This window comes from Cherax quadricarinatus, chromosome 7 (assembly GCF_038502225.1).
Source record: "Cherax quadricarinatus isolate ZL_2023a chromosome 7, ASM3850222v1, whole genome shotgun sequence".
Lineage (NCBI taxonomy): Eukaryota > Metazoa > Arthropoda > Malacostraca > Decapoda > Parastacidae > Cherax > Cherax quadricarinatus.
Window position 1 is genome coordinate 13,809,267 of NC_091298.1, and position 19,927 is coordinate 13,829,193.

The 19,927-nt window shown below is 38.6% G+C and overlaps 1 protein-coding gene across 4 annotated transcripts in view; it reads left to right on the plus strand.

Moving 5' to 3' along the window:
- Positions 1–243: 243 nt before the first annotated feature.
- eIF2D (eukaryotic translation initiation factor 2D) overlaps positions 244–19,927 on the plus strand; it is an 80,978-nt gene continuing 61,294 nt past the window's right edge. For 3 of the 4 annotated variants that reach the window (XM_053773778.2, XM_053773780.2, XM_053773781.2), the window contains exons 1-3: positions 244–344; positions 14,000–14,055; positions 15,814–15,952. In XM_053773778.2, the coding sequence (XP_053629753.1) occupies positions 14,000–14,055; positions 15,814–15,952 (195 nt within the window). In that variant the 5' untranslated portion in view covers positions 244–344. Of the gene's footprint in view, positions 345–5,235; positions 5,607–13,999; positions 14,056–15,813; positions 15,953–19,927 lie in introns of all 4 variants that reach the window. The other variant, XM_053773779.2, reaches the window with a different exon arrangement.

The window sequence follows — 19,927 nt, forward strand, 5'->3', positions numbered from 1 at the left end:
ATATATATATATATATATATATATATATATATATATATATATATATATATATATATATATATATATATATATATATATATATATATATATATATATATATATATATATATATATATATATATATATATATATATATATATATATATATATAATCATTGAACGAGAATTAAGCATTTTACATAATATATTCTTTCAATAAATATTAACAGTCTAACTCGTGTTTTTTAGCCTGTAGATAATACAAAATGTGCTACAAAAATGACCCAAAGTGAGTAAACTGTATTGGGTGACATCTTGTCACAACAGCTGGGTCGTGTTTTGCTTCTCAGTGTTCCTGCGCAAGGGTAAATAATTTATAGTATTTATTGACTAATTTGGCATATATTGCTTAGCATAAGTAACATAAGTTAGTGGCAGTGGCGCAGGTATATTGTAAGCCAGAGGTAGATGTTATAAGTGACCCTACACATGGCGTGGTTACTCAAAAAATTTTTGGAAATTATTTTGTCTATTGCAAATAATTTGTGTTTAGCAACTGTATGGGCTTTTCCATTTAAGAAAACTTTTGTATCAAATGTATCTTGTTGGAAAATAAAATTATTATTATTAGTAGTAGTAGTACTATTTTTTTATTTCTATTATTATTGTTAGTACTGTTATTATTATTATTATTATTATTATTATTATTATTATTATTATTTATTATTATTATTATGATTATTATTTATTATTTATTATTTATTATTTATTTATTATTTATTATTATTATTATTATTATTATTATTATTATTATTATTATTATTAAAAACTGAGTTTGGAGAGTTGAAGGAGGAGGTCTTGCTTCTCCAGGAGGAGATTAGGAGGCTGAAGGTCCACCTCAATGGGCCTGGGAGAGAGTGTGAGGTGGTTGGAGATGTGGGGAATGAGGCTTCTAGCAGTGAGGTGCAGTCTGTCTCTCACTGTGAGGAGGCTGTAGGTGGGGAGGTAGCAACGGGTACCAGCAGTGAGGTGCAGCCCAGCACCTGCTACAAGTGGCGAGTTGTTCACAGTAATGGGAGGCGCATCAGAGTAAGGAAAGTTAAGAGTGAAGATCTGAAGGTAGGAAATCGCTTCTCTGTTCTCCAGGATGAATGTACTTCAGTGGCCAGTGAAGGTAAGGGTACTACTGCCCCTGCTAATGAAGGTAAGCGCATTCTTGTGGTTGGTGACTCTCAGGTAAGATATGTTGACCGTGCTTTTTGTAATAGGAATAAGAAGATGAGAGATAGAGTGTGCTTCCCTGGAGCTGGTGTTGGGGACATTGTCAACAGACTGGATAATATCATGTCAGGTAATGGGAACAAGCCCATTATCTGTCTCAGTGCTGGTGGAAATGATATTGGGAAGGGTAGGAGAGAAGAGCTGCTAGATAAGTACAGGTCAGCTATAGATTTCATTAAGTCTAAGGGAGGGATCCCAATCATATGTAGCATCTTGCCTAGAAGGGGAGTAGGAAATGAATGGTTGTCTAGGGCAATTGGTGTAAATTGCTGGCTAGACAGATACTGCAAGGAACTTGCAATCCCATTCATTGACAACTGGAACAACTTTTATGGCAAACATGATATGTATGCAAGGGATGGGGTTCATCTCTCTGGGGCAGGGGTGGTAGCACTTGCAGACTCGATTGAGAAGGCCATTGGTGAAATGCCTATGATTTTAAACTGATGGAAGATAGAGGTATGGGTGTGTGTGGGAAACAAGCAGGTTGCAACACTAGGGTTGGAAACAGTAAATGTATAAAAGGCATTCAGCATGAAGTTATAAATAAAGACAATAGAACAGGTCAGAAAACAAAGGGGGACAGCAGAGGGCAGCAAGGGACTAGCTCCCTTAAGGTTTACTATACTAATAGCAGGAGTGTTAGAAATAAGATAGATGAGCTAAGATTAATTGCAAGTGCAGGAAACATAGATATTATTGCTATAACAGAGACCTGGCTCAATCTGAAAGATAGAGAGATGCCCTCTGAATGTCACATACAAGGCTATAAATTATTCCACACTGACAGGGTCAACAGGAAAGGTGGTGGAGTAGCGATGTATGTCAGAGACAATTTAAATTGTTGTGTTAGACAAGATATTAAATTAGAAGCGTCAGCCACTGAATCTGTTTGGTTACAGCTTCTCGAGGGCCGAGAAAAACTAATTTTGGGTGTGATTTACAGGGCCCCAAATCTTGATAGGGAGTGCAGTAAACTTCTATGGGACGAAATTCGTAAGGCATCTACATACGAAAATGTTGTGCTAATGGGAGATTTCAACTATAGACAGATTGACTGGAGCAATTTGACAGGAAATTTAGAGTCGGGTGACTTTCTTGATACGATCCAGGATTGTTTTTTAAAACAGTTTGTGACAGAGCCAACTAGGGGAAATAACCTCCTTGACTTGGTTCTTGCCAGTAGGGAAACACTAATTAATAATCTTGAGGTTAATGATGAGCTTGGGGAGAGTGATCACAAATCACTCAGTTTTAACATATCATGGAATTCCCCTAATAATGGCAATCAAGTCTCCGTCCCTGACTTTCGCTTGGCTGATTTCATAGGACTGAAAAATTACTTAGGTGGGCTGAACTGGAATGACCTGACTAGGGGTCAGGTAGGTGGTGATGGTTGCCGATATGATGCTTTCCAGGGCATAGTTCTAGCTGCTCAGTCAAATTATGTTCCAAATAGGGAAATCAGATCAAACAAAAATGATCCTAAATGGATGAACAATAGATTAAAATATCTGATTGGTCAAAAGAGAGGCATATATAGGCAAATCAAAAGAGGAGAGGGGCAATTAAGAAATCGATATATTCAGTTAAAGAGAGAAATAAAAAAGGGAATTAGAAAAGCAAAAAGAGATTATGAGGTTAAAGTTGCAAGAGAATCGAAGACTAACCCAAAAGGATTCTTTCAGGTATACAGAAGTAAGATCAGGGACAAGATAGGCCCACTCAAAAGTTCCTCGGGTCAGCTCACTGACAGTGATAAGGAAATGTGTAGAATTTTTAACACATACTTCCTCTCAGTTTTTACACAGGAGGATACCAGTGATATTCCAGTAATGATAAATTATGTAGAACAGGACGATAATAAACTGTGCACTATTAGGGTCACAAGTGACATGGTCCTTAGGCAAATAGATAAATTAAAACCTAACAAATCCCCAGGCCCTGATGAACTGTATGCAAGGGTTCTAAAGGAATGTAAAGAGGAGCTTAGCACACCTTTGGCTAATCTTTTCAACATATCACTACAAACTGGCATGGTGCCAGATAAGTGGAAAATGGCAAATGTGATACCTATTTTCAAAACAGGTGACAGGTCCTTAGCTTCGAACTATAGACCAATAAGCCTAACCTCCATAGTGGGAAAATTTATGGAATCAATAATTGCCGAGGCAGTTCGTAGCCACCTTGAAAAGCATAAATTAATCAACGAATCTCAGCATGGTTTTACAAAGGGACGTTCCTGCCTTACGAATTTATTAACTTTTTTCACTAAGGTATTTGAGGAGGTAGATCATGGTAACGAATATGATATTGTGTATATGGACTTCAGTAAGGCTTTTGACAGGGTCCCACATCAGAGACTATTGAGGAAAATTAAAGCACATGGAATAGGAGGAGAAATTTTTTCCTGGATAGAGGCATGGTTGACAAATAGGCAGCAGAGAGTTTGCATAAATGGGGAGAAATCAGAGTGGGGAAGCGTCACGAGCGGTGTTCCACAGGGGTCAGTGTTGGGCCCCCTGCTGTTCACAATCTACATAAACGACATAGATGAGGGCATAAAGAGCGACATCGGCAAGTTTGCCGATGACACCAAAATAGGCCGTCGAATTCATTCTGACGAGGACATTCGAGCACTCCAGGAAGATTTGAATAGACTGATGCAGTGGTCGGAGAAGTGGCAGATGCAGTTTAATATAAACAAATGCAAAGTTCTAAATGTTGGACAGGACAATAACCATGCCACATATAAACTAAATAATGTAGATCTTAATATTACGGATTGCGAAAAAGATTTAGGAGTTCTGGTTAGCAGTAATCTGAAACCAAGACAACAGTGCATAAGTGTTCGCAATAAAGCTAATAGAATCCTTGGCTTCATATCAAGAAGCATTAATAATAGGAGTCCTCAGGTTGTTCTTCAACTCTATACATCCTTGGTTAGGCCTCATTTAGATTATGCTGCACAGTTTTGGTCACCGTATTACAGAATGGATATAAATTCTCTGGAAAATGTACAAAGGAGGATGACAAAGATGATCCCATGTATCAGAAACCTTCCCTATGAGGATAGACTAAGGGCCCTGAAACTGCACTCTCTAGAAAGACGTAGAATTAGGGGGGATATGATTGAGGTTTATAAGTGGAAGACAGGAATAAATAAAGGGGATGTAAATAGTGTGCTGAAAATATCTAGCCTAGACAGGACTCGCAGCAATGGTTTTAAGTTGGAAAAATTCAGATTCAGGAGGGATATAGGAAGGTACTGGTTTGGTAATAGAGTTGTGGATGAGTGGAACAAACTCCCAAGTACCGTTATAGAGGCCAGAACGTTGTGTAGCTTTAAAAATAGGTTGGATAAATACATGAGTAGATGTGGGTGGGTGTGAGTTAGACCTGATAGCTTGTGCTAACAGGTCGGTTGCCGTGTTCCTCCCTTAAGTCAATGTGACCTGACCTGACTAGGTTGGGTGCATTGGCTTAAGCCGGTAGGGACTTGGACCTGCCTCGCATGGGCCAGTAGGCCTTCTGCAGTGTTCCTTCGTTCTTATGTTCTTATGTTCTTATATTAGTCTGTATGATAATTGTAATCACTTAAGTTAGTAGTATAACTTATGTGTATCTCTTCATACTTATCATAGATTAAGCAGATTTTCTCTATTTAATGTTCACGCAAACTGCTCAGTTTCATTATTCCTATTATACATCTTTATTGTAACTGATTTTTATGCATTTGAGTTACATAATTGCTTTAATTTTTATGTTTATAATTATGACTGATTTCTACTGTATCTAATTTGAAAACTAGGTGGAAAATAATAAGATATGATAAGGACTCCATTGGAAATAAGTTACTTTGGCTTTTATTTTAGGGTTATCCTCTGTAATTTACACGTTCCTGTGTAAAACAGTTGTAATCACCTAAAACTTATGTATTTGTAATTGTACTTATTTGTAATCGAATCGAATAAGATGACGAGAGCTGTCGTGAGATGGGAAGGAAGAAGGATAAGGAAGGATGGAAATGACTGGAAAAGGATGGGAAGGAGGGGAAGATGAGGAATCAAGGCAAGTGGCCCAACCACTTTGGGACATGTGGTACCGAAGTACTGGAGACGTAGATGGAGAGGCTTGAATGATGTCGTTACTTGGCTCACTAGGAGAGGATGGTGAAGGCAGCGGTAGGAGCTGGGAGTGTCAGAAGGCAGCAAGCAGGATGAATTGGTTATTGTCTTGAACCGTTTTTCAGTGCATTGAATTTTGTTCGAGAGATTTGTATCACACGTATGGGAGAGCTGTAGAAGAGTTCGTTGGTTTGGAGTTGGTGGAGTATCTGGTTGAAGGTAGGATATGGCCTTTTGTCGCTTTGGTACGTTGTAGTGTTGTACATAAATAAACTTACTGACTGCTAAGGTCAGCCTGAATCTGAAATAAAAATAAAAATAATAATGATAAAAAATAATTGTAATCTTTATTTCTAAAAGGTATATTATAGAATTGATACAAGATTAGGTAACATTATTGCCATACCATATAGAAAGCCCCTGTTTATGCAAAGCATTTTGGGCAGCCTTAAAATTTACTTAACACTACTGGATGATTAATTAAGCTGGTTTTACAAGTACGTACGTATGTATATCACAGTTTGCAGTCTTTGACATTAACGCAGACATTTCAGCTTACAATTATGACTTCTTTGGAATTTTTGCCTCCCATTCATTCTTCATGCACTATCTAACCCTTGCTTGAGTACATTAATTCAGATTTTGTTTAGTTTTATGAATTCAGCTTTCTTATAAAGCTATTCTATATAGTGTGATGTTTTGGGATATAATTGAAAAAAATGTATCTAAATCACAGAATGGGAGGGACTCAGACCCATGAGTTTCAGCCTCATCCCTTTTGTGATTTGTATGCAATTATATTATTGATTTAGCAAGTCATGAAAATGTGCCTGAGATTGAATACCATGCATGTTTTGTTTGTTATTCTTTATTCAGTGGTGCTTACAAAAAATGCACTATATAGAGCATCTTGTATATAGGCAAGCTGTATACAGAGGTATTATAGGGAATGAGTAATTTGAAATTTGAATTCATTAGTTACATAAATCACAATCATCACAGATATACTAATGTGAAATTTTGTGTTGACTTTAGATAGCGCTATATATCTTCCAACACTGGGCGACTTTAGCGTGATGGCGAGGTTTAACCAAAAATTTCACCCTTTCATCAAAATCTTCTGTTGTTATTTGTGATTTGGAACAGAATAGATGTAGTTTTGAATAATAAATGAAATGATACTTGTTTGCATAATACTGTGCTTATGGCAACTGTAATATGTCAGTACACCACTCTTGTTCTGCTGCTTACACTGTCACCAGTGATGTTGATGCTAACACCACTGATGCTGTTGATGTCAGTACCATTGATGATATCACCATTGATGCCAACACAACTGATCCTACTGCTGTTGTTGTTATGAAAAAAAAGGCCTCTTTGATGATCCCGTCTTTAATGCAAACTCTCACTATGAATTCTTAAATATTATTAATTTATTTATTTATACTGTATTTAAAAAGGTTCTAAACCCATATTGGTCACACAGGATTTCTTAACTTCTCTGATTTCCTACATCAACTGTAATCCTCTTTTTCGTTCTGCCGATGTCCTTTCCACTTTTGCCTCTCCCTCTCTGCAGTTTCTTTCATCTTTCCTATGTAACTTAGTGTATTCAGTTAATATATGCACAGTAAATCCTTGCTGTTAGAAACCTTTATTTAATGGATTTCTGAAATAACGGAGAAAATCCACTGGGTAAATTGCACTTTTAATGCATTTTTAACCCTTTCAGGGTCCAGAGGCCAAATTTCAAAGTGCGCACCAGTGTCCAAGAATTTTCAAAAAATAATTTTGTTATTTTTTCTTATGAAATAGTTGAGAATCTTTTTCTGAAGGTAATAAAACAAAAAGTACGAAATTTGATGGAAAATTGATGAAATTATGCTTTCGTGAATTTTGAGGTGTCAGCGATACTTATGCATCGGCGATTTTGGCGAATTTGACTCCCATTTTAGGCCAACTACCTTATTCCAGTCGACCAAATTCTTAGCTATTTCACTAGTATTACTTCTGTTCTATTGACTGAGCACAAGAAATTGCCAACTCAACTGTTTCAACTACAAAATATGTAAAGTGATGGGAAATTGGTAATTTGGCCAATTTAGTGCAAAGTTCAAAGTATTCCAATTTCAAAATAGGGTCCAGAATAAACAATGCAGTCATTTCTGGCACTAAACTAACATTTCCTCTATTCATTAGTTATGTTTTCAGGCTTTACAAATGAATTTCATTTTGATTTTTAATTCACATAATGAATTTTTATTCAAACCAAAAAATAGAAGATTTATTGTCATGCAATATTGTAATAATTGTATAAATAATATCAGCACATTTGTGAACGTATATTACACCCACCAGCTGGCGTGTATTAGACGTGTGAGGTCATTTGTTTACTCTTGAACATCGGAAAAAATTTAACGTTTCCGCTAATTTGAGCTCGGTTTCAAGCCATTTTCAGTACTAAAACCAATCAGAATAATTTTTATTTCTGTAATATATCTTCCATTCTATCAAGAGAGACCAAGTAATCGTAAATACAACTGTAAAAAACATACGAAAAAGCAAAGCAAAGTTGCTGTTTTAATCGACAATTACAGTCTCGGTTTTCTTTCTCTCATTATGCACTGTGTGCTGCAGGATTTGTTTTATGTGGTGACACACATACCACATAGATGTATTCTCTCATATCTAGGCCCAAATTTACTGCTCACAGCTTATCAGAGTGAGCTGAGCTCATGGCGTAGATCTACGGTTTGGACCCTCAACGTAAAGCCATAGATGTATGGCACGGACCCTGAAAGGGTTAATGTTTATTGTAGTACATATATCTATAAATAATATATACACCTGCTGTCCTACTTGTGACCTACTCGACATACGACCACTTGAATTATGACCATATTTTTTATGCCAGATTTCTGGGAAATAACCCTTTGACTGTCGCAAGCCCCTTTCTGAAACTATCATTCTATGTCGCAAAATTTTTGGAAAAAAGAAATTATTTTTTCTTATGAAATGATAGAGAATCTTTCCTTGATGGTAATGACACCAAAAGTACGAAATTTGGTCGAAAACTCACTGAATTACGCTCCCGCGAAGTTAGCGGTCTCGGCGACATATACACATCGACGATTTCGCCAACTTTGAGCCCTGTTTTTGGCCAATTCCTTTGTTCAAGTTGACCAAACTCATAGCTGTTTGTTTGGAACTCAATTTTTTCTATCAAGAAACCACCCATTTACTGATTTGAACTACCCAATAAACCGGTCAGAAATTGGCAATTTGACTAATTTCACGCAAATTAGAAAAGATGCCAATTTCTAAATAGGGTCCAGAATAAATAATGTAGACATTCTTGGCACTAAAATAACATATCCTCTGTTCATTAGTCATGTCTCTAGGCCCCTCTTATATTACTATTGCTTTATATTTTGATTTTTTATTTATACAAAAAATACAATATTTACTGTTATGCAGACTACTGCATTATTGTAAAAATGGTATAAATAATATCAGTGCTCTAGTGAAAGAATATTAGACTTACCAGTTGACGCGTATTGGACGTGTGGTGTGATTTGCCTACTCCTGAACATTGGTAAAAATCGAACATTTCCGCTACTTTGAGCTCAGTTTCAAGGTCGTTTTCATCGTGAAACTAATCAAAATCGTCTCTATTTCTGTAATATGTTTTCCATTTTATCACGTGAGACCATGAAAACGAAAATACAATGATAAATACACAAAAATACACCTCAAAGTCAGCGTTTTAATCCAAAAAAACGGTCAGTTTTTTTTCTCGTTATGCACTGCATGCTGCAGGATTTTTTTTTATGTAGTGTACACTGACCACACAGACCCATTCTCTCACATGTGGGCCTACCAGCTTTCTCCTGCTTGATTTGAAGCCGCTAGAATTTTATGCGCATTAATATGTCCGAAACACTGGCTCATAAGACGTATATATACGACCAAAACAGTTAAAGGGATAAACAACTGTTTGTGTTGTACACAGTGTTTATCCTGAACCTTATGGTATAAAATACAGTACTAACAGCATAAAAAGTAAAGTAAAAAATGAAATGCCAAAATAAAACATTAAAATAAAATCATTACAAAAGTGTGATGTTGATATTCAGTAGTAAGGTTCAACTTGCGTCCATTTTGACTTATGACCGGTTGGTCGGAACCAAGCTTGGTTGTAAGTCTGATGGTACCTGTAGAGTTCTATATCAGGTATACAGTAGAATGCTTTCGTGCTTTTCCTGTCTTTTTTTTTTTTTAACAATACAGTGGACCCCAGAGTTTCGTGATTAATCCATTCCAGAGAGCCTGCCGAAAGTCGAAATTCACGAAACTCGAAACCATTTTCCCCAAAAGAAATAATGGAAATAAAATTAATCCGTTCCAGACACCCAAAAATATTAAAATAAAATATATTTTTTTTAAATCAAATAAAGATTTACATACTGAAAACAATCAGAAATCAAGTACCTGCATATAAAAAAAAATAATAACATTACAATTACCTTTACTGAAGACTTCTGGGTGGATGGAAGACGGAAGGAGAATCTCCTTCCATTAGGACTTCAGGTAGCAAGTCCTTTTCTGGGGTTACTTCCCTTCTTTTAACCGTTTGACTGTTTCCGACGTATAAATACGTCTTACGAGCCAATGTTTCTGACGTATTTATACGCACAAATTCTAGCGGCTTCAAATCGCGCGCCAAAGGCCTGGTAGGCCTACACGGGAGAGAATGGGTCTCAGTGGTCGGTGTGCACCCTGTGAAAAAAATCTGGGACCTAGCGGTGCATTGTGGGAACGCCATGTTGTCAGTCCATTTTCACCATGCCTCTCGGTAAGAAGTTCCTCACTCCTCGGCGGATTGGAGGTCTTTTGTTCCCAAGTGATAGCTCTAACAGCGATGAAAATGTCAGTGACAGTGAATTCAAGGGTTTTCAAGTGAGTGTTACCGAAAAAAGTGCCCAGGATAACGTAAATAGTGACGAAAACCCAGATGACCCACAACCTTCGACCTCTGGTGCTGTGCCGGCTTGTTCACATTCACCTTCGCCTGTACCAGGACGAAAGAGGAAACTATTTGGTCGTGTACAACACCCTGATGATAGCAGTGATAGTGATAGTGATAGTGATAGTGATTTCAAGGTCATTGAAAGCAGTTCTAGTGACAGTGAGAGTGAATATTCCCCAGTGAAGCGCCAGTATGTACGACGTAGCATGAGGTCTGGTAGTGTTTCATATGTTGTTCCAAGGGGAAGGAGAAACTCTGGGAGCACATCCCGTGGCCCAACACCACGACCTGATAGTGAAGATGACGATATTGTAACAATGGGTATGAATGGTGACAGTGAGGGAGGAGGCAGTGGTGGTGATAGTGAGGGTGGCACAGCCCATGTGGCACCATCACCGGGCCACGCTACTAGCCACGCGGCTGACTCAGCAGAACAACCAGCCTCACCCTACCCCACACTGCCACAACCTGCACCACCACAACCTGCACAGCCACAACCACAGCCACAACCACGGTACAATATCCAGACCCCACCAGCAGACCGCATCTGGTATTGGCAGGACGGTGACGAGTTTGTTCCCAGTCCCCATGACTTTGATGAAACACAAAGTGGAATAAAGCCATCTTGTCCACTTGGGAACAATGCCAGTGAACTGGACTGCTTTGAGTTATTCTTCGATGAACCCCTGATGGACATCATTGTCAGGGAAACCAACACATACTGTGAATACACCATGGCAAATACAATTCTCTCACCAAAATCACGGCTACACAAGTGGAAGGAGACAACTGTGGCAGAGATGTACCTGTTTTTTGCCACAATAATGCTTATGCCACATGTGTATAAGCACACTGTCACCACATACTGGACAACAGATCGCCTGATTTCAACTCCAGGTTTTAGTGACATTATAGGTGTCAATCGTTTCCTGATACTGTTGCGTATGTTACACTTTTCAGACAAAACCAGGCCTGACAGAAGCGACAGGTTATATAAGATAAGAAATGTGTTTATGTACCTGAAACAAAAGTGCTGCATGTATTTTTATCCCTTCAGGAAGCTTGTTATTGATGAGTCCTTGATTTTATTCAAAGGAAGACTCTCATTCAAGCAATATATACCAAGCAAGAGGAAACGCTTTGGTATAAAGCTATTTGTACTGTGTGATTGCAGAAGTGGTCTTGTTTTAGATATTATTGTGTACACTGGCAGTAATACTTTGAGAGATACCATGAAGTTATTGGGTATCTCTGGTGATGTGGTTCGAACAATGATGGAACCATATCTTGGTAAGGGGCATATGTTATTTACTGATAACTGGTACACAAGCCCCTTACTCAGTGATTTCTTGCAAGTGAACTTGACAGACGTGTGTGGCACAGTGCGTGGTAATCGCAAACATATGCCAAGGTTCGACGCTGGCACTCGCAGAGGTGAGGTGCAAGCCTTTGCTGCCAATGACATCATGGCATTTCGGTGGCATGACAAACGTGATGTCACATTGTTGACATCAGTTCACACAAACGAAATGGTACCCAGTGGCAGGGACAACAGAGAGACCAATGAACCCATTCTAAAGCCTGCAGCTGTCATGGACTACAACCTCAATATGCGCTTAGTGGACAAATGTGACATGCAGATTGGGTTTGCAGACTGTGTACGCAAGAGTTATAAGTGGTATATCAAACTTTTTTTCCATCTTGTTGATATCTCTATGCTAAATGCTTATAACATATACAAGTTGAAGACCAACAAAACACCAAAATATGGTGAATTTTGCCTGTCAGTAATCAGACAAATAATTGCAAAGTACAAAGGAGCAACTCCTGCAATAGACCAGCGCCCACAGACGTCATCTCGTTTGAGGCCTGGTGATCACTACCCCATACAACTGCCTCCTACTACTGCCAAGAAAAATGCTCAGAAGAGGTGTTATGTATGTATGCATACCACAAAACGCCCACAAACACGCAGAGACACTCGTTTTATGTGTGAGGAGTGTGAAGTGCCCCTCTGCATATACCCATGTTTCAAAGAGTTCCACAAGCTGCAGCAGTTCTAGGAACGTGGTTAGTGACTGTACATATGTATATATATTATGGAACACTAGTAATAAACATTGTTTTGTATTGTTTGTGTAAACAAAGTGTATACACAAACTAATAGTGATAAAGTTTGTTCTGTTATTGTGTTGTAAATAATGAGTGTATATTTGAACAATGCACCTTACATTGGTCTCACAGGCCACATAAGTTACCTGGAAAAGAAAAATATTGAAAAATGCAAGAAACCTTTGAATTAGAGTAAATAAAAGAATACCGGGTGGGCGGCAGTCGCCGCTGTTGCCGTACGCACGTCAATTTCTGCAAACTTTGCGGCTCTATATCTCGGTAAGTACTGATGGCAAAAAATTTTTTTTAGGCTTAAAACACTAGTAAAAAATATTCCTAACATTTTCATAAGAAAAAATAATTTTTTTTTTTTTCGAATATTTGGCAACATAGAATGACAGTTTCAGAGAGGGGCCTGAAACAGTCAAAGGGTTAATGCCACTGGGAACAACTTGAGAGTCACTGGACCCCTGTTGCACAAAATATCTGTCCAGATAGGTCTGTTTCTGGCATTTCTTTATGATTTCCCTGAAGTGGGACAAGGTTTTGTCACTGAACATGCTGCAGATATGGCTTGTTTCAACTTGGTCAGGGTGATACTTTTCAACAAAACTTTGCAACTCATTCCACTTTGAACACATGTCCTTAATCACTGAAGAAGGCACCTCTTTCATTCTTTTCCTCCTCCTCTGAAGCAAGTTCCTCAGCTGTGGTCTGATGCGGTTCCAGTTGAAGCTCTTGCGGTTCGTCAGTGGTTAGCTCTTCCCTGTGGTCCTCCACCAACTCTTCCACATCTCTGTCACTCACCTCTAACCCCATGGACTTGCCCAATGCCACAACACCTTCCACAACAGGCAGAGGGTCGGCATGGTCAGGGTCTGCCTCAAACCCTTCAAAATCCCTCTGGATCGTGTTCTTCGCTTTCTTTACCAAAGGGCTTGCACTAGCTTTCCTTGGGCCCATGGTGACTTATTTAGCAGTTGCAATCACAAAAAAAAAATGGATTATTACGTATGAACCCGCGGGGTGATGGTCACGTGTTGATAAACAATGGCACACTGAGCGTGAATGGTGTGGGAGACTGGCTTTGTGTGCGCGGTGACGGGTGGACGGGTACCGGATGGTTGCCGAATCATGAGTCTAATCACGAAACTCAAGGCCAAATTTTGCCGCAAAAACTTGCCGAAAGTCGAATTTCATGAAAATCGATGCTGCCGAAATTCGGGGGTCCACTGTACTGTGTTCTGTTTTGATGAACACTCAGAGAATTCCCTTATTATTGTTATATCGAGGGTTTACTGTATCTGTAATATAGTGGTTTTCACTCCAGGAATAAGATCAATATGATTAAGGCATTTCACCCAGGATGTATAGGTTTTTATATTTAGTGATTCCAAGAAGAGTTTTTTATATGATTACACATCAGAGAACTGTACAGTATTTCTGATTTTAAGATATTTTGTTTTTTCAGATGTTCATCAAACCCTTCCGAATCAAGTCACAAACACAGTTAAAGGGATCAGATAGGTAAGATAACTTTTTTATGGGCCCTATATTGATGGTCATGTATTATTTTCTGATTATCTACTTAGTTTTTTTAAAACAAGAGGTCGTCTCCCACCAAGGCATTCTGTATACTATACAGTATTGTATATATTTTTATATATTTCAAATGTTTAGCATCATGTACATTTTAAGTTTCTTTCATTTGATCTGTATGTTGTCTCATTGCAGTATTTGAACGATTATTAATATATATTTTGTTAGGTTTAAGGCTGTCTTTTGCACAATGGTCATTAGGGCCACAATTTGCTTGTGAGCTAACATCAAGAGATTAAAATAAACTCTTAATGTATAGACATAGAGATATGCAGCTATTGGCATATACACCCTCATTATTCTAATGAGGGAAAAATGCTAAACCTGTAAGTCATATAGTATGCTGGAAATGGGCAGCAATCAGGTTGGACTGAAGGAAGGGAAGGACATATTCACTTGGCTAAAGAGGAGAGCAGTTATAACTGGATCATTATTTAAGTACCATGCTTTCTCATTGTTCTTCATTTGTTCAAGAACTCTTAGTTTTATTTTTTAACTTATTTTCAACTTCCTTTAATTATCTTGTAGTACAGTAAAACCTCGATTTAAATGACTCGTGGGGGAAGGGGGAAGGGCAAGTGACCAGTAATGGTGAGTGTGGTGGATAGTGATGAGATGTTTTTTTGCCAGGATCATAACAGTAACAGACAATTTTATAATCAATGATTCTGTCTGGTGATCCAAATCAGTTAACTCAGCGAATTATGTCCCATGTTTCTGAAGACCATTAAATCAATCAATCAGTCAAGTTTATTCTCTAGAAGGATTACAATGTGGGGTTTTTCAGATTTTGGATATTGTGTGGTTTACATGTTTTAAAATACTAATTACAGAGGGGGGTCACTAGGACACCTAGCATGGCTAGGCATTTCGGGCAGACTTAGATTAATTCTAAACTTTAAATTATTACAGATTATGGTATTAAGGCTAAGTGACTACATTATAGTTTGTAAGTTTAGCAGTGTGAATGCTTTTGTTTTGGCACAATACATAGTGTCTATATTGGAGTATCATAGGCAAGCTTATGACTAGTTAGGGTTCATTATTTTAAGATTAAGATTCATATTTCTGTGTTTATAGTCGATGGGTGAGTGAGTGTAAGTGTGAACCACCAGGTGGTTTACATGTAGTTAGTTGACGGGGTGTATCAGTGAGATAAGATGTTTTCTAACTGTAGTTTTGAAAGTGATGAATGTGTCTGCAGTTCTAGAGTTTTCAGGTAGGGTGTTCCAGAGTTTAAGCCCTTTGACACACATTGAATTTTTGTAAAAATTTAGTCTGGCATGGGGAATGTCATAGAGATGTTTGTGTCTGGTGTTATGCTTGTGGGTCCTGCCACAACTATCAAGAAAGCGTTTTAGGTCAAGGTTAATATTGGAATTTAAGGTCTTGTAGATTTGGATTGCACAGTAGTAAGTGTGGATGTTCTGAACAGGGAGTAAGTTTAGATCTATGAAGAGTGGGGGGGGTGTGTTGCCAGGGATGGGATTTAGTGATTATTCTTACTGCGGCTTTTTGTTGGGTTATTATTGGCTTTAGATGTGTTGCTGCAGTTGATCCCCAAGCACAAATAGCATAGGTGAGGTATGGATAAATGAGTGAATGGTATAGTGTGAGAAGGGCAGTTTGTGGCATGTAATATCGTATCTTCCGTTATAATGAAAGTTGCGTTTCTTTATCTTTCAGGAAAAAACTGCGAGCTGAATTGTCACAAGCATATCCCTCTCTATCATCTGAAGATCTGGCTAAGCTCATTCCGAGCAAGGATGATGTTACACTGGTGCGCATATATTGCTATAAAGGAGAATCGGTCAATGTTTACCAGGTAAAATTGGCTGTTAATAAGCTTTGCTGGTTTACTATGATAATTTTTTTTTATTAGTTTATGAAGTTTGGCAGTTTATTCAATAGATAATAAATTTTAAATAAACCTAAGATTTTGATGTGTATTAAGCATGTAAATACAGCGGAACCCCGAGTTTCATCCTTAATCCATTTCAGGAGCTAGGACTAAAGTTGAAACGTCCTGAAGTCGAAGCAGTATTTCCCATAAGAAATGATGTAAATCCAATTAATCCGTTCCAGACCCAGAAAATATTCACGAAAAATACATTTTTTGAAGAATAACTGTAGTTTTACATGCACAACACAGATAAATATATATACAGAGTACTTAAATTAGTAATACAATAAATAAATTAACATTTATTTCTTCTATTGTCCATGGGGAAGTGGAAAAGAATCTTTCCTCCGTAAGCCATGCGTGTCGTATGAGGCGACTAAAATGCCGGGAGCAATGGGCTAGTAACCCCTTCTCCTGTAGACATTTACTAAAAAAGAGAAGAAGAAAAACTTTATAAAACTGGGATGCTTAAATGTGTGTGGATGTAGTGCGGATGACAAGAAACAGATGATTGCTGATGCTATGAATGAAAAGAAGTTGGATGTCCTGGCCCTAAGCGAAACAAAGCTGAAGGGGGTAGGGGAGTTTCAGTGGGGGGAAATAAATGGGATTAAATCTGGAGTATCTGAGAGAGTTAGAGCAAAGGAAGGGGTAACAGTAATGTTGAATGATCAGTTATGGAAGGAGAAAAGAGAATATGAATGTGTAAATTCAAGAATTATGTGGATTAAAGTAAAGGTTGGATGCGAGAAGTGGGTCATAATAAGCGTGTATGCACCTGGAGAAGAGAGGAATGCAGAGGAGAGAGAGAGATTTTGGGAGATGTTAAGTGAATGTATAGGAGCCTTTGAACCAAGTGAGAGAGTAATTGTGGTAGGGGACCTGAATGCTAAAGTAGGAGAAACTTTTAGAGAGGGTGTGGTAGGTAAGTTTGGGGTGCCAGGTGTAAATGATAATGGGAGCCCTTTGATTGAACTTTGTATAGAAAGGGGTTTAGTTATAGGTAATACATATTTTAAGAAAAAGAGGATAAATAAGTATACAAGATATGATGTAGGGCGAAATGACAGTAGTTTGTTGGATTATGTATTGGTAGATAAAAGACTGTTGAGTAGACTTCAGGATGTACATGTTTATAGAGGGGCCACAGATATATCAGATCACTTTCTAGTTGTAGCTACACTGAGAGTAAAAAGTAGATGGGATACAAGGAGAATAGAAGTATCAGGGAAGAGAGTGGTGAAGGTTTATAAACTAAAAGAGGAGGCAGTTAGGGTAAGATATAAACAGCTATTGGAGGATAGATGGGCTAATGAGAGCATAGGCAATGGGGTCGAAGAGGTATGGGGTAGGTTTAAAAATGTAGTGTTAGAGTGTTCAGCAGAAGTTTGTGGTTACAGGAAAGTGGGTGCGGGAGGGAAGAGGAGCGATTGGTGGAATGATGATGTAAAGAGAGTAGTAAGGGAGAAAAAGTTAGCATATGAGAAGTTTTTACAAAGTAGAAGTGATGCAAGGAGGGAAGAGTATATGGAGAAAAAGAGAGAGGTTAAGAGAGTGGTGAAGCAATGTAAAAAGAGAGCAAATGAGAGAGTGGGAGAGATGTTATCAACAAATTTTGTTGAAAATAAGAAAAAGTTTTGGAGTGAGATTAACAAGTTAAGAAAGCCTAGAGAACAAATGGATTTGTCAGTTAAAAATAGGAGAGGAGAGTTATTAAATGGAGAGTTAGAGGTATTGGGAAGATGGAGGGAATATTTTGAGGAATTGTTAAATGTTGTTGAAGATAGGGAAGCTGTGATTTCGTGTATAGGACAAGGAGGAATAACATCTTGTAGGAGTGAGGAAGAGCCAGTTGTGAGTGTGGGGGAAGTTCGTGAGGCAGTAGGTAAAATGAAAGGGGGTAAGGCAGCTGGGATTGATGGGATAAAGATAGAAATGTTAAAAGCAGGTGGGGATATAGTTTTGGAGTGGTTGGTGCAATTATTTAATAAATGTATGGAAGAGGGTAAGGTACCTAGGGATTGGCAGAGAGCATGCATAGTTCCTTTGTATAAAGGCAAAGGGGATAAAAGAGAGTGCAAAAATTGTAGGGGGATAAGTCTGCTGAGTATACCTGGTAAAGTGTATGGTAGAGTTATTATTGAAAGAATTAAGAGCAAGACGGAGAATAGGATAGCAGATGAACAAGGAGGCTTTAGGAAAGGTAGGGGGTGTGTGGACCAGGTGTTTACAGTGAAACATATAAGTGAACAGTATTTAGATAAGGCTAAAGAGGTCTTTGTGGCATTTATGGAATTGGAAAAGGCGTATGACAGGGTGGATAGGGGGGCAATGTGGCAGATGTTGCAAGTGTGTGGTGTAGGAGGTAGGTTACTGAAAGCAGTGAAGAGTTTTTACGAGGATAGTGAGGCTCAAGTTAGATTATGTAGGAAAGAGGGAAATTTTTTCCCAGTAAAAGTAGGCCTTAGACAAGCATGTGTGATGTCACCTTGGTTGTTTAATATATTTATAGATGGGGTTGTAAGAGAAGTAAATGTGAGGGTCTTGGCAAGAGGCGTGGAGTTAAAAGATAAAGAATCACACACAAAGTGGGAGTTGTCACAGCTGCTCTTTGCTGATGACACTGTGCTCTTGGGAGATTCTGAAGAGAAGTTGCAGAGATTGGTGGATGAATTTGGTAGGGTGTGCAAAAGAAGAAAATTAAAGGTGAATACAGGAAAGAGTAAGGTTATGAGGATAACAAAAAGATTAGGTGATGAAAGATTGAATATCAGATTGGAGGGAGAGAGTATGGAGGAGGTGAATGTATTCAGATATTTGGGAGTGGACGTGTCAGCGGATGGGTCTATGAAAGATGAGGTGAATCATAGAATTGATGAGGGGAAAAGAGTGAGTGGTGCACTTAGGAGTCTGTGGAGACAAAGAACTTTGTCCTTGGAGGCAAAGAGGGGAATGTTTGAGAGTATAGTTTTACCAACGCTCTTATATGGGTGTGAGGCATGGGTGATGAATGTTGCAGCGAGGAGAAGGCTGGAGGCAGTGGAGATGTCATGTCTGAGGGCAATGTGTGGTGTGAATATAATGCAGAGAATTCGTAGTTTGGAAGTTAGGAGGAGGTGCGGGATTACCAAAACTGTTGTCCAGAGGGCTGAGGCAGGGTTGTTGAGGTGGTTCGGACATGTAGAGAGAATGGAGCGAAACAGAATGACTTCAAGAGTGTATCAGTCTGTAGTGGAAGGAAGGCGGGGTAGGGGTCAGCCTAGGAAAGGTTGGAGAGAGGGGGTAAAGGAGGTTTTGTGTGCGAGGGGCTTGGACTTCCAGCAGGCATGCGTGAGCGTGTTTGATAGGAGTGAATGGAGACAAATGGTTTTTAATACTTGACGTGCTGTTGGAGTGTGAGCAAAGTAACATTTATGAAGGGGTTCAGGGAAACCGGCAGGCCGGACTTGAGTCCTGGAGATGGGAAGTACAGTGCCTGCACTCTGAAGGAGGGGTGTTAATGTTGCAGTTTAAAAACTGTAGTGTAAAGCACCCTTCTGGCAAGACAGTGATGGAGTGAATGATGGTGAAAGTTTTTCTTTTTCGGGCCACCCTGCCTTGGTGGGAATCGACCAGTGTGATAATAAAAAATAATAAAAATAAATTAAATAAACATTTAAAATAACATTTACTTACCTTTTTTGAAGACTGTTGCTGGCATCTGGAAGATAGGGAGGAGTGAGGGAGCACTTTGTTTGTGAAAGGGAAATCCCCTTCCATAAAGACTGTTGCTGGCATCTGGAAGATAGGGAGGAGTGAGGGAGCACTTTGTTTGTGAAAGGGGAATCCCCTTCCATAAAGACTTTAGGTAACAAGTCATCTGGGGTTACTTCCCTTCTTTGTCTTTTAATGCCACTA